Here is a 23,703-nt window from a genome sequence, read left to right as displayed (position 1 = left end):
TTTCTATCAGAAAGAGATAGAAGTTTACTATATGCTGGAGGAAAATATGTTCTGCTTCATTTACTAAATCAATCAACACGAACACATGCCACCACATCTCAAAACTCCTGGAGATCTGGGTAATCACTTAATTGAACTGTAGACTCCCAATGTTCCTATTATTTTGAAAGATCACCAATAAGTGTGTTGCGTATCTTTGGCCTTACAGTTTGTCTCTCTCTACATAGCATGAGAAATGATCTCCTGTATGTGAGAGATTGTTACTGGGGAAATGGAAATTTTTATAGTGGAAATATTGCCAGAATTCTGTATTTTATGTCTTGCACAATAATCTGACCTCACAATACATCCCTCCCCCCCCCTTCAGCTAATCTTACAGTTTGGGGAGTTACTTAATGAAACTCTTGTGAAGAACTGATAAAATGATCATGCCTATAAAGGGTTATAGACAAGAGATTTCTAGGGGGCTAGACCATGCTGCAAAGAGACCAGCTAGATAAAAATCCTTACAGAAATGGTGAAGGTATGTGCAAAGGATGGGCATCATGAGAATTGGGGCAATAACCTGATATAATCAACAGGAAATACAGGAATTGGTTTTTGTTCTTCTGACACTGTAACCGTAAATTGAATTGTATTCTGTGTAATTGTTCTTGTATCTGAAGAGGGTATAGCTGTAGTACTCACTGATGTATATTGAAGGCTACTTGAAGGTAAGATGTCATTGTTCCTATTATGCTGCTGTTATGTGGGACTAATTTAAAACTCCTTTATAAACTCTGTTTGTAGGCTTTTCAATTGTGTTTAAATACATTGGTCTAATTTGATTCTTTGGCAACCTAGTAAAAGAAAGTGAAAATACTATCATTTGCTTTCTGTTAAAAGATACTCCTATAACTTAAGTATCTGCCCACATCACATACCCTATAGATCACCTTCTTGTTAATGTAATTGGGAAAGGTGGGGGTTCAGGTGGGATTTTTTTATCTCACGTGTCTTTCCATGTAGTCTGTTCCATGTCTCATGATGTCCTCAGTGCTCCCAGACCAACTGGTAACTGCTTCTCATTCGGCTGGGCCACTGCTGCAAGTCCAGGAGGCTCGCCTTACTCTATAATTTTACCTCTGGCAAAAGAGGAATTATGTGCACAGAGAAATTCACAGCTTCAATCCACTATAATGAACTGAACACATTGTAGCCTTCACTAAAGTGACAGAACTCACTAGCAACTGAGCCGGTGAGAACCAGAGATCAGATCACCTGCTTGCAAGTTTAATGTCTTGAACCATTCTACCTTTCCCTTTTCCACCTTCCTTCCTGTACCCACGACGTTGCCAGAATATAGCTATGTCTCCAGCCTGTTTCTTTCTGAAATCCTTGAAAGTAGGTCCTAGAAATAAGCCCACAGATTACACTAGGATGTAGCTAAAAGAAAGTCGTAAATGACTCCTTAAATGTTTCTCATAGAATTATAAACATTGCCAAGATCTAGAAGTGCTATTGAATAATTCTTCAACATTAACTCCCATACATTCCATCACAATGTTTCCCACCAAGAATATGTTGTACCTTACACACATGAAACAAATGATTTCTGCATAAATGAATGAATAAAGAAGAGAGAGAATTTAGCCACGCTTCTATAAAACACTTACAACATAAAATCATTTTATGTAGATTCAAACTAAGTATTTCTCACTCAAAATTTAGTAGAAATGAATATTTTTGCTTCTGTTAGTGCTGATTTCATTTACAGAAGGTAGAGAAAAAGATTATCATCTACATCAATTAGGTTACTGAAGCTAATATTTTAAAGAAAATGTTTCATGGAAATTTATCTATCAGCTATTTCACAAAGCCATTTTAACTTATTGACCTTGAAGCTCTACACTGAGTGTGAATGCCTGATTTATTGTATCTTTAAGGAATCTTCCTTAAGCACTTTTCAAAGCACCTGTCATAGTAATTCTATATTAACTGTATATAACATTGTGGCCTTGTGTCTCTTGATATATGTTGGTGGTTTAATTTCAGGAAACAGCCACTGATACCTTAAAGCATCTTCACATTTTTAAATGCTTTATGTGAAGAAAAAAATGTGGTTATATATAATGTTTATTATAAAATTTCAAACAATAGAGTTAAGGGAAAAGAAACTCCCCTAAGTCCCATTACTTAGAAATAATCAATCAGTATATGGTATCTTTTGTACCTGTGCGTGTGTATGTGTGTGTGTGTAATCAGAGAGGATAGAGAGGGAGGAGAGTAGACATACACATTTATATTTAGATGGAGTAATTTTGTAAAATTGAGATTGCACTGTATTATTTTTCAGAAAAATAATAAATTTAACTCCGTATCTGCTATCCTTTGGCAACATACATGCCATCTGTGGGCCACTAGTCTCAGACTTTTGCATCAAAATGTTCTCTTAAAATTAAAAAATTGGGCTTATTATTTTTTAAAACTATATTTATGTATCTTAGATTCACATTTCTATGACCTGGCATGGAACATGATATTAGATTATTTTTATAGTTTCATGATCCATATCATCTACATTCTGACTTACAACCCTAATAACTAAATTGTCGTACTTTTCTTAATGTAATTTCCATTGAGTGGATGCTCACCATCTGAATGTTAACTATAGTGTCTCCATTCCTATGACCATATTTGATTCACCCCCTGGTTTATTTGGTTATATAATTCAGCATTACATTTTGAAAAAGTCTCATTTATGGTATATTCTCTCTGTATTTTATTTACTAAAAATATGCTTGTAGATCTGAGAGTGACCTGGCTATGACATCTGTTACCTCATTGATTGCCAGGGTTGATTCAGCTGATCTGGCTGGTTAGGTGGGTGTGCCCTTCCTCCCCAACACTCCATGCAAGTCCCTCCAGAAGCTGTCCAGGCAGTGGAAAAAGACTACCTCCCCTGATAGAGGAGAACCATATTTCAATTAAGGGTGTACGAGTAGCTGTGACACTCTGCTAGAACTTTCAATCAATCTCTCAAGGTCTATGTGTAAGAGAACATAGGGTAGTCAAGCTTCCAAAACTCCAGACACATCTTTTAAAAAAGAAAGGAAGAAAGAAAGAATATGTTTTCTTTATACTTAGATTACAGATTTGTTGCACAAAAAAATTTTTTTTTTTTAGATTTCATTATTTATTTGTCAGAGAGAGAGGGAGAGAGAGCGAGCATAGGCAGACAGAATGGCAGGCAGAGGCAGAGGGAGAAGCAGACTCCCCGCTGAGCAAGGAGCCCAATGTGGGACTCGATCCCAGGATGCTGGGATCATGACCTGAGCCGAAGGCAGCTGCTTAACCAACTGAGCCACCCAGGCGTCCCTGCCAAAAATTTCTTAAGTGATAACTTTCTTCTGCACAATGATTATGTAGACATTGTTTCCATTGGATCTCATGGAGAAGTATTGACTATCAAAGGTTTTTTCCTCTCATGGAGGAGGAAATCCCTTAAGGATAAGTTGGTTTGTCTTTCTAGATGTCTATAAGGCTTCTGCTTCATTTTTTAATTAAAAAATTTATTGAGGTATAATTGACCTACAGTATTATATTTGTTTCAGATATATGCCATAGTGATTCAATTTCTGTGTGTACATTGTGAAATGACCACCACAATAAGTCTAGCTACCATTTGTTACCAAATAAAATTAATGCAGTATTACTGATGGGACTGTGTGGGGAATCTTGATGCTGAACATTACATCTCCATGACTTATTTATTTTATAACTGAAAGTTTATACTTGGGATCCCCTTTATCCATTTTTGCAACCCCAACCCTCTGGCAACCACCAATCTATTCCCTGTATGTGACTCTGGGTTTTATTTGGTTTTGATTTTTAGATTTCACTTAGAAGTGAAATAGTGGGGTGTTTGTCTTTCTCTGCTTGACTTATTTCGCTTAGCATAATGCCCTCAAGGTCTATCCCTGCTGTCACAAATGGTAGGATTTCATTGTATTTCATGGCTGAGTAGTAGTACATTGTATATATGCCACATCTTCTTTATCCATTCATCCAACAGTGGATCCTTAGGTTGTTTCCATATCTTGGCTATTATAGATAATGCTGCAGTAAACACAGAGGTGCACATATCTTTCAGATTAGTGTTCTTGTTTTTATCAAATGGATACCCAGGAGTGGAATTGCTGTATCATTTGGTAGTTCTATTTTTAATTTTTTGAGCAAAATTCCATAGTGGCTGAACCATCTACTACAGCTCACAAGTGTTCTCTTTATTCCACAAACTTGCCAGCACTTGTTATTTTTTGTCTTTTAGATAATAATCATTAGACAGGTATAAGGTGATATCTCATTGTGGTTTTGATTTGCATTTCCCTTATGACTAGTGATATTGAGCATCTTTTCTTCCAAGTATTGTTCTGAGTGATGTTGTCCCTTAAGTCCATTAAGCCACCCCTATTAAGTTTGTGTGTGTGTGTGTGTTTTACTTTTTCCTGCTCCTTTTGAGTTCCAATGTTTTGTCTTCTAGCTTGCTGATCCATTCTTCTTTATTCAATCTGCTATTGGACCCTTCGAATTCCTCTGGTGTCTTCTTCAGTTAAGTGATTGTACTCTTCAGCTCTGTGACTGCTGTTTGATGCTTTCTTATATTTTCTACCTCATTGTTGAAGTTCCTACGATGTTCATCCATACTTCTCCTGAGTTTGGTGAACATCTTTAGGACTATTACTTTGAATTTTATTTTCTACCTGATAAAGAATTCTTTGTTTCATCAAGGTCTTTTTCTGAGGGTTTTGCCTTTTTCTTTTATTTGCAACATATTTCTCTCTTTCCTAATTTTCCTTGACTCTCTGCCTTTGCTTCCATGTATCAGGTAAAACAACTAACTCTCACAGTCTAAAGAAGTGGCCTTGTGTAGGTGATGAGCCTTCTTGTGCAAACTTGTCCTAGCTCTTGGGTGTCTCTTGATTCTTTGTGGTTCTGTAAGTCCCCCGATTTAATCCTGGTCTGCCCCTGTTTTTGAGACTGTGCTAGGATCCATCCGTGTTCCAAGTGGACAAATCTCATGGAGCCCTTAGTTCCAGGCTAGACACAAGAAGCCAGGCCCCGAGGGAGCAGTTTTACAGTGTGCAAATACATACAGTCTTGTGGGGCCATTATCGTAATCCCTGCGGCCTCCAAACCAGGAGATCTAGAGGGGTCCTCTGGGTGACAGTTGCAAAAATTGGGGCTCCAGATGAGTATGTGAGCTCCTTTCTGGGAGGTCTTGTCAAGCTGTAGGGAGGCCATGGGGGTGTGCAAGGATGGTGTCTCCCTTCTTATATTCTTTGGGAGCACCTCTCCAGCCTCCGAATGCATGGAAACCGGAAGCTGTTTCTCAGGCTGAAGCTCCAGATTAAGTAAGTGGGCCTTCTTCACAAGAAGACTGGGTTGTGTTGGCTTGCCAGGAACACTCTCTCTGATTATTACCTTCTTCAAGCCAGTCAATCAAAGGTGGTGGTGGGGGGGTGGGCGGGTCCCTGTGTGGATTGCATGCACCCACCAGCTTCAGCAAGGCAGCTAGAGAGTGTAGGGGGAAGGGCATGCTCACTGGCTCACTCACAGTGCTGGGAGGCGGGGACTATCTTCACTGCACACACCTGTGGGCTCCAGGAATGCAACAGGAGAGTTCCTTGTCTGTGCGCATGTCCGCTTTAGGCTGGGCTTGGGGAACACCACAACCACTCATGCTTCCCAACCCTGGCCAGAGAACAGGGAGCAAAGTGTTGTAACTGCCTTCTCTCACAGACTATAGTTAGGGAGCTGGAGAACCTTGTGACCACTTGCGCTCACTTGCCCCAAGCAGGGAGCAGGACATACTGCAAGGGCCTGCACCCTCCAGGCTCAGGAAGGCAGTGGGATGGTGCCATCATCACCACTCAGCCCCACCTGTCTTGGCAAGGTGGGAGGAGGATGCCAAGTTCAAGCTCATCCACCTGCACTAGCAGGGTAAGTGGAGAATGTAAAAATGGCCTTTGGCAGTATCTCCATCTCCAAGGAGAGTTTCAGCTGTCCTCTGGCTCTACAACAGGTACTTTTATTGATTGATTATTTATTTATTCATTTTTGTAGCAAATGTTTTTAGATTAGCAAATGAATTTCACGTATAGTTCAGTTGCTTTCCAAACTGTCCCCTAGTGGGTCTGGAGGCAAGTGAGACTTTACTGGAAACTTTTAAAAGGAAATCTCAGTTTCCCTTAGCACTTCAGATCCCTTGGATATCAGCACTTTTCCAAGCCGGATATTTTAGGGGTCATCTCTCTGGTGCAGATCCCAGGGGTTGGAGTGTCTGATGTAGGTTGTCACCAGTTCCTCACTCCTCCTGGAGAAGCACCAGGCAGGTTAGATCCCCCTCCCTATTGTATGCCCCCACACTAGTGGTGGGATTTTGGGGAGATCTGTCTCTATCTCCAGCCCATCTCGGTGTGGTGTTTTTATCCTTTGCTGTGGAGAAGCCGTTCACCCAGCTTGCAGATCTTTTTCGGAGGGAAATGATCCTGCTGTCATAGTCTGGTGTGTCCCTGGGAGGAGGTGATTTTAGGTTCTTCTTACAACACCATCTTGTGGAATGCCCTGCTCCTTTTTTTTTTTTTTTTTTTTAAACCTATGAGAAATCTCACCAGGAAATTTTTTTGTTTGTTTGTTTTAAAATTTTATTTATTTATTTGACAGAGATCACAAGTAGGCATAGAAGCAGGTAGAGAGATGGGGGAAGCAGGCTTCCCACTGAGGAGAGATCCTGATGCGGGGCTGGATCCCAGGACCCTGAGATCATGACCTGAGCCGAAGGCAGAGGCTTAACCCACTGAGCCACCCAGGCGCCCCAGGAAATTTCTTTCTTTTTTTTTTTTTTTTTAAATTTTCAGCGTAACAGTATTCATTGTTTTTGCACCACACCCAGTGCTCCATGCAATCCATGCCCTCTCCAATACCCACCACCTGGTTCCCCCAACCTCCCACCCCCCGCCGCTTCAAACCCCTCAGATTGTTTTTCAGAGTCCATAGTCTCTCATGGTTCACCTCCCCTTCCAATTTCCCCCAACTCCCTTCTCCTCTCTAACTCCCCTTGTCCTCCATGCTATTTGTTATGCTCCACAAATAAGTGAAACCATATGATACTTGACTTTCTCTGCTTGACTATTTCACTCAGCATAAGACACTTCTCCAATGAAGACATACAAATGGCTATCAGACACATGAAAAAATGTTTATCATCACTAGCCATCAGGGAGATTCAAATTGAGATACCACTTTACACCACTTAGAATGGCCAAAATTAGCAAGACAGTAAACAACTTGTGTTGGAGGGTATGTGGAGAAAGGGGAACCCTCTTCCACTGTTGGTGGGAATGCAAGTTGGTGCAGCCACTTTGGAGAACACTGTGGAGATTCCTCAAGAAATTAAAAATAGAGCTTCCCTATGACCCTGCAATTGCACTACTGGGTATTTACCCCCAAAGATACAGATGTAGTGAAAAGAAGGGCCATCTGTACCCCAATGTTTATAGCCGCAATGGCCACAATCACCAAACTGTGGAAAGAACCAAGATGCCCTTCAACAGACGAATGGATGAGGAAGATGTGGTCCATATACACTATGGAGTATTATGCCTCCATCAGAAAGGATGAATACCCAACTTTTGTAGCCCAGGAAATTTCTTAATATTCCAAAATTCTATTGCAGATTTTCTTGGGGCATGGTATATAGATTCAAGTCTTTCTTTGCCTCAGAAAAATGGTTCATCTAATACATTAAAAGAAAACTTCTCTCTGCCACTGTGTATATGTATATATATCATTTATCTGATATACAGGATCTCTTTTTTTCTATAATTTATATGATTATCCATCTTCAATATTTATTTTATTCTTCTTTACCATTTCACGTTGTGTACATTTCTCAAGACTGTTTTCTATGTTTTAACTAGTAATTTATTTTTTTATAAATTACTTTTATTAAATTTTTATTTTTTTATTCTGTTCTTTTTGGTGGGGGGAGACAGAGGGAGAGGGAGAAAGAGAATCTTAAGCTGGCTCCATGGCCATGGCCGAGCCATACGCGGGCCTCTATCTCACAACCCTGAGATCATGACCTGAGTCAAAATCAAGGGTGGGCAGCTTAACCAACTGAGCCACCCACACACCCCTTTTCTTACTACTAATGAATTCATTGCTGTAATTTTTTCCCTGAATACTACCAGCTCACTATTTTTCTTCTTTTATGGCTGTATCAAGTTCTCTTAGTTTCTTTTATCAACATTAATTTTTATAGAACATAGAGAACTATTTTTTAACTCTGTTTTTGAGGAATTTAATATACACAGGTAGTACTTTATTAGTTTTAAACATTTACCTTTATGTGCAGTATGTAGTTCTTATGAACTCATGTATGTGAGAACGTAATATATTTGGTATATATTCATGCTTGGTAAGAACCATTCAAATTATAATATCCCTTTATTTATTGCAAAACTGTCTTCATGAGATAACCAGCTGATCCAGTGCTAAATGCCTTTAACTAAGAACTTTGCTTATGTCTTATCTATTCATTTTCATGCATTTCGAATGACCAGCACAGTGATGTTCATACAACCTGTACTTGTTTTGTTTTTGTTTTTGTTTTTATTCTCAGTGAAGTAAATTTAGAGTTCAGATGCTGTTACTGGATGAGACAGTGTAAGGCATCCATAAAAATGACCCATCATCAAACCAATGTAACACTGAACACCAATGATAGAAGACAGGTTAAGAGTGGGTTAGGAATTGTATAAACTGATTGTTGCAGAATGGTTAGCTATAGTTACGATGATTTCCCCCCTGTATTTTTGGTGTATGTCCTCTGTTTACAGCTGCACATTTGCAGGCATATTTGAGAAGCATGGATTTATAGGATTTATAGCTACCTACTGTGCCATCTACTTTCAGTAACAGTTGGTTTCCTAAATGAATTGGCAAGTAGGCATATCACAGTAGTGTTTTGTTTTATTTTCTATGGCATTAGAAATAGTTTGCTTTCGAGCAGAAAAGGAGAATCTTTGTGCCTGAAGTGGTTTTTGACAACTCTTTAAGTACCATTACTCCCATAAAGGACAAGATGTGGTTTGAATAATTTAGTAGTGCTAAAATGTCACATTTTTGAGATATCTATTTTATGGCTTTCCTTTAAAAACTGAACCAAACACCTCTCCCTGGAATTTAACAACTTATGTGTCTAAATTCTGGGTAAGCAATAAATTGTCTTCCTCTTTGAATAAAAGTTGCCATGACAACTTGGCAGGCTTGGGCTATAGAAGTCGAAACCAAACTCCAGTCTTTAGTTTCTCAATATTTTCAAAGATGTGACATAATTTTGGGCAGCTCTGATTTAAGTAAAAATGAACATTATTATTAGACATTGCATTAGACATTACAATCAGTGATTGTAATTAGAAAAAGATCATGTGTATTTTTGCAAACAGTCCGTTATTTAAGCATAATGATATTCTTTATGTTAACTTCAAGACTGTTTCTTGATTAATTATAGAGACTTAGGAGTTAAGGGAAATACCGAAGTCATTTTAGATATGTCAATTGTAGCAATTATATTGAACTCTATACTGAAAGTCTATAATTTTTAAGTGAATATTTATTTGGTATTTATATGGTAAGTTTTGGCATCATCATAGACTCTGTTATATAATTCACCTGAAGGTCACCTCTCTGACCTCAGTCTTGCTGAACTCTTTAGAGTAATACTAGCAATAGGGAGAAGAATTAAAATTTTTATTTAAACTTATTGACTAATTCTTTCAAACCCCCCCTTATATGCAATTCATTGAAATATAAAATGAATCATTATCCTTTATAATTCAGGCTTGACGATTTCCAGCAGTATAGATGCAAGTGTCCATTCCTGCCGTGTAATTAGCTGGAATACCAGAATTGAATAGATATTTATTATCCAGATCTATAAGTCTGTAGAGATTACCTTATTCAATGTTGCTTAAGTTAAGTCTCTTTTCGTTGGAAGTTAGGGAAATGTGTTTGTCAGGATTCTTTGGTTGAAAGTTAGGGAAATGTGTTTGTCAGAATTGACAATAACTCAATTCAAGGTGTTTTAATAATAACAAATATTTAATGATTCAACTAAGTAAAAAAGCCCAGGATGCACGAAATGCACTGGATGGGGGTGCTGGCTTTCTTGTGCTTGCAGAGATGATGACTTCATCTCTGTCTGTGTTTGCTTTATCTTCAGGTGGGGGTTCCTCATGGTAGCAAAATGGTGGCAGTAGTTGCAAGTCATATGGCTAGCCATCTCAGCCATCAGAATAAGGCAAATTATCTCTTTTTATATAAACTCAGACATGTCTCACTAATTGGTCTATTTTAGGTTATGTGCTTCTAATGCCATGGGCTGTTGTGGCCGGTGGAATGATGGGTGTAGAATGGCTTGTGCTCAGTGTCAAAGAGGGTACCCACCTCACAGCTTCCGTGGTGAAGCACCAGACAGCAGAGAGGTGCTGAATATATGTTAGAGACACAAAAAAATGCTTGTTCCCCTCCTAGAACCCAGGCAGTCAGTGTCATAATGTTCTGGAAGGGAGTGCTGGAAAACCACTAGAATATTAAATCTCTCTTGGGCTGCATGGAATCTTATTCATGGTTCTTCTTTGTATCTCCTTTTCTCTTCTTTCTCTGAAGAACTTTTTTATTTTTCATTATGGTTATACCCATAATTTGCACGTGATACCTAGAGTTTAATTAGAGGTTGGAGATTTACCTAGGATTTTTTTTAATCTTACTGTTAACATTTAATCACTGTTCTCAAGACTTATATTTAGGGCCATAATTTTTCTTTTATTCATGGGGAAAAATCTGTTTAGAATACTGCCTAGGAAATTCCTTTCCTTTATGTAGTCAGCTTTCTATATTAATAGCCTGATGACTTGTGAAAAGGTTCTTGGAATTCCTGTTCTGACTAGATTTCAAGAATAATTGTATTTTATTTAATTAGCACTTCAGTAACAAATGCATTAACAGAGTTCGCATTCCATATCTTATTATTCAAATCATATACCTTCTATTTACCAAACATTATCTTTACATATACCTGAATGTTTTTAAATATATTTTATCTAGCAGACTCCTCAAATTGATAAGCACATTCACATTTTATGGTAAAAAAGAAAAAAGTAAAATCCATTGCAATCTGAGTTAGGCAAGAATCATATGATTTTTCTGGGTGTTCCTCAGCAATATCCCCCTTTTAAAACATTTAAATCTCTTCATTGAGTGAAAATTAAAGGTTTTGTGATGGGCACCATGGTGATAATCAATACTGTGACTTCAAATAAAAGTAGAATTTAATAACCCAAATTATAGGGGAAAAAATGTGTTGTTTCCATTCCTAGGATCATTAACTTAGATCCGGCCCAAGTTTTAAAGAAGAGAAGTTTGGATTTGTCGTCACTCAGTAGTAATTATAGTTCAGGTTTTCAGTAAATAGTTCCAAAAGTGACATTTTGTTCAGGCGGCAGTTAGAGCCCCAGAATTACTGTGGTAAAAAGACTATTGTAAACAGAGTGTACATTTTCCTCTATGTTTTATTTATTTAACAATTTCCTCTAAAGAGGGTTATATGTTTTTAAATCTAATTTGTTTTCCTTAGAGGTTATTTAACGCCTCTGGCTATTTTGAAGAATAGTAACATGTCTAGTTTCATAGTACCGTTTTTGTTCGTTTTTTAAGAATTTTAGGGACACTATCTCTAGGGTTTTTTCTTTCCTTTGGGGGCGGACTTTCTTTTTTTTAATGGAACTCTGTCTACAGCTGTGTCAATTATATAAATTAGGTATATATTGACTTAAATGCTTTTTTTCCCAGCCTTATTGAGGCTGGAATACATAATTGACATAGAACATTGTATAAGTTTAAAGTGTACATCCTCTTGATTTGGTGAACTTATATACTGCAAAACAATTGCCCCTAATGCTACCATTACTGTTCGCATTAGCTAAGACCTCCATCACATCTCACAATTACCATTTCATTTTTGTAGTGAGGCATCTATTCTCTTAGCTACCTTCAAGTGTATAATTACAGATTCTTTAACTGTAGTTATCATGCTATAGGTTAGATCCCCGGAAGGTATTTGTCTTATAACTGGCAATTTGTACTCTCAGCCAACATCTTCTCACTTCCCGCATTCCACAGCCCCTGGTACCACCATCGTACTCTGTTTTTCTGAGTTCAACTTTTTCAGATACCACATGTAAGTGAGAACGTACAGGATTTGTCTTTCCCTGTCTGATTTATTTCACTTAGCATAATAACCTCAAGGCCCATCCATGTTGTCTCTGTTCTTGATGTGCATTATTCTTTTATTATAGGAGGACACAGATCACAATTACTATATATCTCGGATATATGGTCCCTCTGATTCTGCCAGCCGGAGTTTGTGGGTGAACATAGACCAAATGGAAAAGGACAAAGTGAAGATTCATGGAATATTGTCCAATACTCATCGGCAAGCTGCAGTAAGTGCTTTGGCATTTTTAGGGCTTTTTCCTGCTGCGAAAAAATTCTTGCTTTAATTGGCATATCAGCCCTGGTTTGTTGTGTTCACTTTTTATTATTTTGTTCTGAAATTGCAATTTAGATTAGTAATTGCATATAAGATCTTAAAGAAAATGAAAAAGAATTATTTTGAGAAGCCACTATCAATTTGATAATTAATTAAATAAATTAACCATAATTTCCCTAGCAAAATGATGAGTTGAATATTCAAAGTTAAGATTGATCTGGGATGATTTTCAGTCTTCTTGTAATCTATGAATTTAGAGAACATTGGGAAAAAAAAAAAACTAGGTGAATTTGGTATCTCCCATTTTACATAGGTTTATTAATCTCTTGGTCTGAAAAAGATTTCACCAGAAACATTTATGATTCCAATGGCATATGGAGACCAAATTATGTATCTCAGTGAAGAAGTTTGATATAAAGGAAAAAAATTAAATCTGAAAATCTCCAAACATTTTTTCAGCCGGATTTTATCATTTACCAGCTCTGGCTCCTTAAACAACGAATGTAATTTTATAATGAGGTGTAGTTTCTGCATCCATATAGTGGTAATGGCAGGATACTAATACAGGCCTCACTTACTTTACATGGTTTTCCATGTCCTATTCCACATGTCTGACTACAGGCTTATATAGATTAGCTTTTCAATCTTCACAGCATATCCCCTTTTATTTAAATATTATTGCCATCCAGGTATTGGAGATGAGAGAACTGAGTGTTGGAAAAGTCAAGGAACCTGCCTAATGGCCTCCAGCTAATAAATGATGAGACAGCACTTTTTAATAGTCATTTTCTGAGAAATTCTTGATTTAACTTTTCAAAAGTATTTAGTTTTGCTCTCATGGATAATACCAATGATCTTACCATCAAGGAAATCATGTCTTTGCAGTTTAATATGACTTAAAGTGAAAACACAACAACTTCGGCCTTTCAAATGTAATTGCCATTATTGATTTAAAGATAGAACTAATAGAGTCAATGGCTTACGTGATTTAAAGAGGCACGGATTTGATGGTTATATCAAAATTTTTAGCCAAAAATCTTCATTGTGTATATGTAGACTTTCCTCTTTCCAGGAAATCAACTTCTAACAGTTAAAATGGAAATTAATAACTTACCGTGAGATGATTCATTGAATTGTCGGTGTGGAGCACAAGTTTTCTGAGACTGAGAAGCAAACAAAGGAGCCATCTCGCCCTACTGAATTCTGTCATCCCTTTTCTTTTCCATATTCAGGCAACCCCGGGCAAGATGACAGATTCAGAAATGATTCACTGTTGGATTTAGAACAGATTTTCCTAAAAGAAGAGAAAATGAGAAAGATTAGATTAGGACAATGTCTATCGGAAATTTCTTGCATTTAACAATCTTCCCACTGTATTACAGTACCTAATAGTGTAAAATGCCCTTTGCTAAAGTTCACATGTTGGGTGCATCCAGTTGAAGGAAGTTTCCATAAATTGGCCCAACTGTGGTGTCAGCCGCTATGGATGAAACCTCTAGGCAAGAATGAAGGTTATCAGTTAAACTGTTAGTGGATTTCTGCTAACACACTTTTATAATTTCCTCTGCTCTTCCAAAAGTGCAGCAGTTTGAATGTCTTGTCTTTCCTTGAAGAATATTTTTTCTGTTGGGAAGAGGGCTCACTTAGTTGCCATGTGGCCTCAATTCTCTGGTTAGTCTCAAGAAAAATCATGACGCTGTAATGAGCCATTTTTTTCTTACTGGTAGTGTGGGAGTAACACTGTTGTTTTCAACACCAAAGATTGGCTGAAATGCAAATGCTTGAGCTTCTGCTTGTGACTTAGCTGGTGTTCCTACATAGACATCAAAATACTTACCATTGGTAGAAACTTTTATTTTAGCTACTCTGTCATTGTCATACCTTGTTTTTTGTTTTGTTTTGTTTTGTTTTTTAACAAGAGTTTTAGCCATTGACAACATTTCTTAGAGTTAGAAACTGGTCCTATACCCATTTTCCCTATCGCTATCAACAGAACACACACACACACACACACACACACACCCTAGGTACAGGCTTCCATTTACAACAACAGAATTGATAATATTTCTTAGTTTTTTGTTTTCTTTTTCCTGGAAAACTTCACCATTTAGAGTCCTTCACTTAAGTATATTTTTATCTTGGAACTTACACATTTCGTTAATAGAATATTTTAAAAAATTTTTCTACAGGGGCACCTGGGTGGCTCAGTGGGTTGAGCCTCTGCCTTCGGCTTGGGTCGTGATCTCGGGGTTCTGGGATGGAGCCCCGCATCGGGCTCTCTGCTCAGCAGGGAGCCTGCTTCCTCCTCTCTCTCTGCCTGCCTCTCTACCTACTTGTGATCTCTAGCTGTCAAATAAATAAATAAAATTTAAAAAAAATTTTCTATAAACATTCTTGCTTTGTTCTGTGTGTCTGTTAAATCTTAGTCTGAGATTTCCAAATTATAAAGAGTGATTCATGTTTAAAATTTCCTCAGTTGGCCTCTCCACCTTTCCAATCTTGCTTCATTCTCTTTGCTCCATTTCTGTTATGCCTTCCTGGGAGAAGAATCAGGTTGAGGACAGAACTGTAATGTATTATGACCAGGGAGCTCAGTAGGGTCCATAAACACCCTCCCTCCTACGCCCACACAACCCAGGCACCAACTGCTGCTACTCTCCCCCGTGATGTTACTGAGAGGCTTTAGCACAAGGGAAAATGACAAACAGGACATGTCACATCCACTTTATTAATTAGGTTTGTTGATGTCGTAAGCATCATAATCCTTGGTGTAAAGCTCTCTGGTAATTTAGCTGGAAACAGGACTTAAATTTAAGCTCTAAGGGAAGACGGATGTTTCTCAAATCTTACCACCCAATGGTATAATTTTCATGACCAAGGACATACATTCTGTCAACAAATTAGACAAAAAAAGAGAAAAGAAATCTGTATTTAAAGGCAGACCCAAGAGCATTTGGCTAACAAACCCAACCCTGGATAAGCCGGAGGCGAATGAGAAAACTGGAAAAGACTGGGTGTCCCTGAAGATGCAGCTTCCCTCTCCCTCCCAGGCTGCTGCAGAATGGCTCAGAGGAAGGTAAAAAAGTGTCTGACTTGAAAGCATGATATTTTTTTGAAGATTTTTTTATTTTTAGAGAGAGAGGACACGGGAGGGGGCAAAGAAAGAGGGAGAAAGAGAGACCCTCCTCCCACCGCAGGCACAGAGCCAGGTCACTGGCTCAAACCCAGGACCCCAAGGTGATGACCTGAGCCAAAATCGAGAGTTGGCCACTTAACCAACTGAGCCACCCAGGTGCCCCCAGCATGATTTTTTAAAGAAATATTTTCCCCTCCACCACCATCATTTACAAAGGCAGTCTAAACAGGATTTTGGAGTCTTAAAGTAATATTCTAGTAAAAGGAAGAGAGTAGAATTGAAGTAAGAGCTATCCCTTTTCTCCTTTCCACAATAATATTTTATAATTTCAGGGTGGAGGAAAACTTAGAAATCATTCGTTTCAAATCCTTCATAAGCCAAAACACATTGATTTCTTTTTCCTTTTAGAATGTAAACCATACTCATTAGTATGTATATTACATATGTGTGCTATAATTTGATTATGATCTCCCCATTGTCCTTTTTAGTTTGAATCACATTTCTTAAATCATTATTGTTAAAAAAAAGCAGGTGTTAAAACCTAGTTTTAACTTTGATAGATTAGAGGAAGAAGCATGTTTTCATAGACAAAGGATAGTGAAAATTTGTCTAAGCCCCCACCATATGGCAAGCAATGAGCTTTATATTCAAATACTGGAACTTATTTAGATTTTTTGTCCTTTATTCAAAGTCACACAGTTGTCAGACTGCAGATCTAGAAGTTTCTGACTATAAACCTAGGAACTCATCCCACTTGTTTCTTTTCCTCTGTGTGAACCTTCAAATTCCACACTTTTTGATATTTTCTTCTGTATTTCTATATCCATATTATTTAATTTGTTGTGGGGCACAAAGTTTAATTCCACAGCCGGACAAATTAGAATTATTTTGCTTTCTGAAACCATAGTTTATGAAATTCTGATTCACAACTTCTAGAGAAGTACCACTGTCCTGGTGGAAGGAATCCAGGGTCACGGAAGTCATGAAACCTTGGCTCCAAAACTCATTTTCTTGGTTTCTGGCCTCTCTGTATCTCAGTTTTATAACATGGAGGAAAGGGGGAAAAAAATACCTGCCTTGACTACCTTCTAGTGCTACTTTAAGAATAAAAATGAAATGGATTTGAAAGGATGCTGAAAATAGTAAATAAAAATGATATTGTAAGGCAGTGCTATTTGAGAGGCCTTATTCTTTATGACAAAAAACAGTCCCCAAATAAATTAATCCCAAGTGCTCTCCAGGATTCTCCAGTAGATAGATACGCATCTCTATTTTTATCTATGTTGTAGCTCCATAATTTTTTTCCGCAAGAAAACACCAGTGTGCTCTTGGCCAAATGTAAGCATGCTCTTAGCTTAACATTTTTTTTTATCTATTTGTTGGTAGAAAGATTGATTCTTTATATAAGAAACCCAAGCAAAAATAAATGAAATTCTGCTCTCTATCTCTGTCATAGTTCAGGTACGGTTTTTTATGGAACCTGTATGTTGTTGTTTTTTTTTAAATTTTGAAAATTGGACTACTCTCAGTGGAGATCCTCAGACTATATGAAGATGCCCAGAAACCATCATTTTAAAATATTAATTAAGTTGGGATACCTGGGCGGCTCAGTTAGTTAAGTGTCCGACTCTTGATTTCGGCTCAGGTCATGATCTCAGGATTGTGAGATGGAGCCCTGTGTTGGGCTCCATGCTCAATGGGGAGTCTGCTTGAGATTCTCTCTCCCTCTCCCCCTCCCTGCCTCTCTCTCTCTCTCTCTCTCTTTTTTTTTTTTTTTTTTGGCCAGGAATGTAATACCATTCCAACTAACATTTCCATGGGTCTTTCATTTACATAATGTAGCTGTTGGTGGGCTAAATTTGGATGTCTGTGGTGATTTGATCAGTTGTTTTCTCATACTGCACAATTTCATTTTTTCCTGTACACCAGAAAATCTGTTGAGAAGTTGTTATTTTTCTAAATGATTAACTCAGAAGTCAGTGTAATTTCCTGTCTCTATTAGGCTGCAATTTAGACCACATATTTTTGCCTGAGTTCTGTTCACACTAACAATAAGTTGCTTTTATTTATTTTGACTGTGACTGGTTGGCCAAACTTGCTTCTTTCTGTCATGTGAGCTGCTCCATTTCAAGCAAGACCTAACCGTTCATCAACCTGGCCTTATTGGCCTTTGTTCTTAGGATTTTCCTCTAGTTTAATGACAGACTGGCATGAGTTGTGTCTCCATGAGTCTCTCTGCCAAAATTTTGGTTTAATTAGTTCATTTTACTATTATTATTGTACTTAAGTCACTTATCAATTTTGAGAATAATTGTCTGTGTCCTGAAGAAAGTATTACTTGAGGGACTTTTATGGAAAATAAAGGCATGTCTTTGTTCCATTCCACAAAACTAACATGAGATTAGAGTAGCTGAGTTCTGTTCCTCTGCATCCCAGGGAAACGAGTTGGTCCACCTGCCTTAAAGCCAGTCAATAAATACACAGAAAGATCTATTCCTTCTCTTGCTGATGGCTTTAATAACACAGATTAAATGTTCCTTAGGCTAACCTAATGTGCTGAGTTTAGTAAACATGTTTTACTGATACAATTACCTACATAGATGTATATTAGTAATTATTAAAGCTACCCTTGAGATCTTCCTGTGAATCTAGGAACCATTTCAGACAGAGAAAGGACTTTGGAGAGTCTTAAAGATAGCTTTATGAACCCTACAGTGATCAATTTTAATGCATGTAACAAGTCTTTATATAAGATAACTTTATATAACTTATATAAGTTATATAAGATATAACATATAATATATAAGTTATATAAGATAACTTTATATAAGTTTTCCAATCCAAAAACATACTTTAAAAAGAAATCATACTCTAATTCATCATATTTCAGTTCAATTCAATCTTATTTCTCCATATGTGTCTTTAGTGGATGACTACCATTATTTGTGTAAAATTAGAGTCTTGGAGGTAACCTTATTCATACTCTGTGACTAGGGACAGTTGTAAAATAATTCTAGATAGATAAATCTCTGCCCAGCTTTCAAAGTTACAAGTGAGGCAGACACTTGAGGCTTCTCTGGAACCTTCTTGGTCCGAGATTTCATTTGCATGAAACTTTCATAATCATAAAGTTCCTAACATGGGACCCCACAGCCATGTCTCAGGTGGAATAAATAAGTTCATTTACTCCTGTTTTTCCTTCTAGATTCTCTTCTCCAACCTATTTTTGATCATCTTTTCTGAGATGTCTCCATGAGCCCACGAAGACTTACTAACATTTAATTTTACAAAACATGAGTGCAAAACGTATTCTCACCCTGAAGTTGTAAAATGATAAAGCTTTCACATGACTCTTTTGCAGGAAGTATTTTATAACACAGAAAAGTTAGCAAAACATGGAATATAATATTCTTTAAGAGTGAATACTACTGAAAAATATACTTAATTCCTATGAAAAATCTGAAATTATAGAAGATAAAAAATTTAAGACATTTTGGAACTGGTATTTCTTGGACAAGCTAGTATTTTAGAACTTTTAAAAATATTGGTTATACCAGGATGCCTGTTGGCACAGTCAGTTAGGTGTCCAACTCTTGGTTTCAGCTCAGTTCGTGATCTCAGGATCCTTGAGATGGAGCCCTGCGCTGGGTTCTGTGCTCAATGTAGAGTCTGCTTGGGATTCTCTCTCCCTCTCCCTCTGCCCCTTCCACTCATGCTCTCTCTTTCTCTCTCTCTCACTAAAATAAATAAATCTTTAAAAATATATAATACTGATTTTCACTACCTTTATTTTTGTCTCTTTCCTTTTACCAAGTTATACCCTATTGCTTACCCTAAGGAAAATAGTCAGACTCTTACATTGTTTGTTTATAAGTTGGCTTCCCGTTAGAATTTCTGCTGTGCCTCAGTTTCCAGACCCAGAAAGTGGGTATTTGTTTCCTTCTTTACTGGAGGTGCTCTGTTAAAATGCCAGTGGGACTAGAAGTGAACCTCCTATAGCCACTCTCAGTTGGTGATGAATTGCCAGGAATGTCTTATCATGCAGCAGCTGCTACCTGAGAAAAAATGCCAAGTAAGGTTCATTGCTGATAAATGGGCCAGGGGTTAGGCACCTAAGCCCTAATCCCCTGCAGGGTAGATTGTAGAGACGGGTAGGTTTTCTAAGGGAACAACTCCCAGAAGCTGTGTTGGGAGGCATCATTTTTCACAGATTTTGAAAAATCCAGAAGTTGCCAACTGTGGTAAAATGTTAGAAATTAGTGAATCTGTATAAACAATATAGAAGGCTCTTTGTAACTTTAATTTTAAATGATTTCCAAATAAAAAGTTAAAAAAGAGAAGTTAACAGAGGAAGATGAAGAGGTAAAACTGAACTTGTCCTAAATTTCAATTTCAACCTGTAATCAAGTTTTGAATTGTTTATTTATTCTTCTGATGAACTTGGCCCTCATTTAGTGCCAAATCTTAACATCTCAGTTGAAAGGCAACTTGATATCATGTTTAAATATACAGACTTTGAAACAGGCTGCCTGGATTTGACTCCCCACTTTGCCAACTACTCCTGGGTGACTTTGAGTGTGTTATTTACTTTCTGTTCATCACTTTTCTTATCTGTAAAATGGGAACAATAACAGTATCTACCGTCTAAGGTTGTCGTTAGTATTAAATGATTTACCATTTATGCAATGCTCAACTCAGTGGCTGGCATGGTGCTAGAGATGTCCTTTACATTAATGTTAACAATCATCATGCAAACATTTAACCTTTTTAACACAGCTATTTTCCACTGATGAGAAAGAAGGGAAGACAGATTGTAATCAACTCAGGCAAGAGAGGACCTTTGCAAACAGCAAAGGAGCATCCATAGGAGTATTTTTCTTGCCCTGCCCTATTGGAGGTTCACTGGTCAAGGAAAAAACACCAGTGTCATTGCCTTTGGTATACTGTGGTCCCAAGTCACTGCTTAGTGCTTAGTGAGCCACTGCCTGGCTAGCAGGTACCTCTATCCCTCAGTCCCTGAAATGGAAAATTTCAGGCCATATAAGTGTTACCAGGCAAAGTGACAATGTTATCCAGAATGTAGTCTGTTTACCCTTTTAACACATTTCATGCTTGCTAAGGTTTCCTTACGGCACTGTTTTTAGTGTTTCAAAGACCATTATGTGACATAGAGCCTTGATGCTCAAAGTGGGGTCCCTAGGGGCAGTATCAGTAGCCCTAGAAGTTTGTTAGAAGTGCAGAATTTCAACCCCTTCACCCCGAGAACTGCAGAATCAGAATCTGTATTTTAACAAGTACCCCAGATGATTCTCATGTGCACTTCAGCTTGAGACGCCTGACGGAATCCACTGCCTTGCTTCTAGAACAGTGCGGAAAAATCCAGACGTGGCTTCTGGTTCTTGTCCTCCTCCCACCCACCTTCCTAGGACTTCTTTATAAAATCCCATTACTCTTTCTCTGTTCCCCTGAACAGTGTTGCTCTGCACCCTGCCTGAATGGTAAATATTCACACAAACTACTTTGAATAACTTTCAACATGTACAAATACAGGGCACGCTACCGCAAGCCAAGTGTTTGCTGGGAACCATGCAATGCAAGAGGTCAAAAGATAGGGTGACAGTTCACTTCACCTCTAATTCCTTTAAAAGAGCATCAGGTAAATGCACAGTGTTTCCATTTTGTTTGCCAGTATAGGCATGGTCCCATGCAGAGCATCATTCAATATGCAGGGTTAATTAAGTTCTTAGTTTTGTTAGGAAAAAAGTGCTGAGGCAGTTAGAATTTCTAACTCAGAAAATCAATTCAGTTGATGGGCTTTATTTCTGAAAGGAATAGCCAGTCTCTTGTCCATATATTTACATATTGATTAGCCCCTTTCCATGAACGTTTTGATCTTTTAATTAGGTTTCCAGTGTTTTTAGTCACTGGATTAACAATCATGTCCTGTCCACATGGGCTGTGAAAGGTGGTTAACATTGCATTTTTACCAAAAAAAAAAAAAATGTTTTTCCATGATCAAAATATTATGAGTTATACTGGCCACTATAGCTGTTTTATTTCTGGAATACACTCAGCTCATTTATGGCCTAAACAGGATTTTTACTTCAGGGGCCATCAAAGAAGTTGGAATCGCTGCTGCCTACATGTATATGCCCTCCATCACCCATTTTCTCTCTTTAAGAGTTGCTTATTGGGGAAACCTGTCCACTTAAATTTTTCTATCTCTATATCTGCATACATACATGTGTATGTGCCCACATTTGTATCACTCTCCTGTCTCAGTTTATGTTACTTTTGTGAGGAGATCAATTTCAGTGAACTGGGTGAATAATCCAGTGACAGGCAATTACCATTGAGAATTGTAAAAAAGAAAACAAACGTTCTCTAAGTTTAGAAAATAAGAACCCTGGATCTGTCCTTGGAGGGTAGGAAATGGAAGCATCCACGCCGCACATGTGCAAAAAAAAAAAAAAAAAAAAAAGTGGAGTTCAGTCTGTGCGCATGTCTGTTGAGAAGGGACCTGTGTGTGGCCATCAGGCCTCATGGTGTGTGGCTCACTGTGGCTCCACCCAGCACGGCTCAGTCCATCCAGGCCCTGAGATCCTGAGTTTCCTCGAAGAACACTGTACATTTTTCGATTTTCTCTTTTTTTATGGCTTTGGCCTCATGCATATAAGAGCCTTCTGACTATGTCTTATTATTACTGCATTTTAAAGGAAATTGTTATGTCTACCAAGAACAAAAACATGAATAACTGACAGTATTAAGGGTCCCAGGTAGAAAACACAGTTATGGAAGGTCTGATAAAAGGTAGGAAAAGAAACACCTGGTATAGAAGAAGGGGAATAGAATAATATAGTGGTCAAAACTCAAGAGTTTTGGAGTCAAATGTATGTGGATTAAAATTCTAGCTTTAGTACTTCTAGTGGTTAGAACTTATTATTTCGTTTTGTGTGTGCGTGAAGTTGTTTTTTTTTTTTTTTTAAATTTCAGGCTTTTTAAAAAAACTTTCAAGAAACATTGAAAGAGTTCCCATATAGCTTTCACCTAGCTTCCCAAATGTCAATACCTTATATATTCATGGTATAATTATTGATACCAAGACATCAACACTTGTCCTATACTCTTAACTAATCTGTAGGTCTTGTTCATATTTGTTAATTGTTCCCAGACCATCTGTTTTTCTTATTTAGAATCCACTCCAGGACCTACATTGCATGTATTTGTCCAATATCCTAGCATCCTTCAATCTATGACAGTTTTTCAGTCTTTCTTCGTCTTTCGTGAACTTGACGCTTCTGACAAGTAATGGTCAGTTACTTCATATAATGTGTCTGATTTGGGGTTTGTCCGCTCTTCTTCATGTTTTAACATGGGTCTCTGTTTTTGGCAAAAATTACTTTTTGTGGTATTACAGAAATGGTATTTTGTCCTTCATTGTGCATCATATCAGGAGGTACGTGACGGTGATGTTAACTTTGATCACTAGCTTTGGGTGATGTCTTCCAGATTTTGTTCCTTCACTGTAAAGTTACTATGTTTCCTTTTGTGATGATCAGGTATCTTTTGCAGGATACTTTGTGACTATGCAAATATCCTGTTTATTATCTTACTTCCAACTTCTAATTTTAGCATTCATACTTGCCAAATACAGGCAAAATACTTGGCATAATGGCTGATATATTAAATGCTAGTTCTATTTTCCTAACACCAATAAATATAGTAGTTATGATTATTCCAGTATAACAAACATGAGAGTATCATAACATGGCTCAGAACATAGTATCTTATGGTGATATTGGTTCTGTTGGTAAAGCAGTTTGCCTGCATTGATATTAGAGACAACAGATATCCCATCACTTCCAGCTCTTTGTTAGGAATCAAATAGGGAGCTATTTTTGTTTAGGAAACTAGTTCCAAGGAACTATTGCTATGCTAGACACCTTCGTGTGTGTAATGTAATATTCACCGT

At 37.6% G+C, this 23,703-nt stretch overlaps 1 protein-coding gene across 2 annotated transcripts in view; it reads left to right on the top strand.

Annotated features, from left to right (window-relative positions):
• The window catches only part of LOC111155565 (plexin domain containing 2), a 462,074-nt gene that overhangs the window by 206,372 nt on the left and 231,999 nt on the right, over nt 1-23,703 (top strand). The window contains exon 3 of one of the 2 annotated variants that reach the window (XM_022515805.1): nt 12,402-12,548. The exons of the other annotated variant lie outside the window; for it this stretch is intronic. Within the exon in view, the coding sequence (XP_022371513.1) occupies nt 12,402-12,548 (147 nt within the window). The remainder of the gene's footprint in view (nt 1-12,401; nt 12,549-23,703) is intronic. 2 annotated transcript variants of the gene reach the window in all.

The sequence above is a fragment of the Enhydra lutris genome, unplaced genomic scaffold, assembly GCF_002288905.1.
Source record: "Enhydra lutris kenyoni isolate GAN:26980312 unplaced genomic scaffold, ASM228890v2 scaffoldscaffold42, whole genome shotgun sequence".
Taxonomy (NCBI): Eukaryota; Metazoa; Chordata; class Mammalia; order Carnivora; family Mustelidae; genus Enhydra; species Enhydra lutris.
The sequence above is the reverse complement of the archived record's forward strand: the minus strand, read 5'-3'. Positions and strand labels throughout refer to the sequence as shown.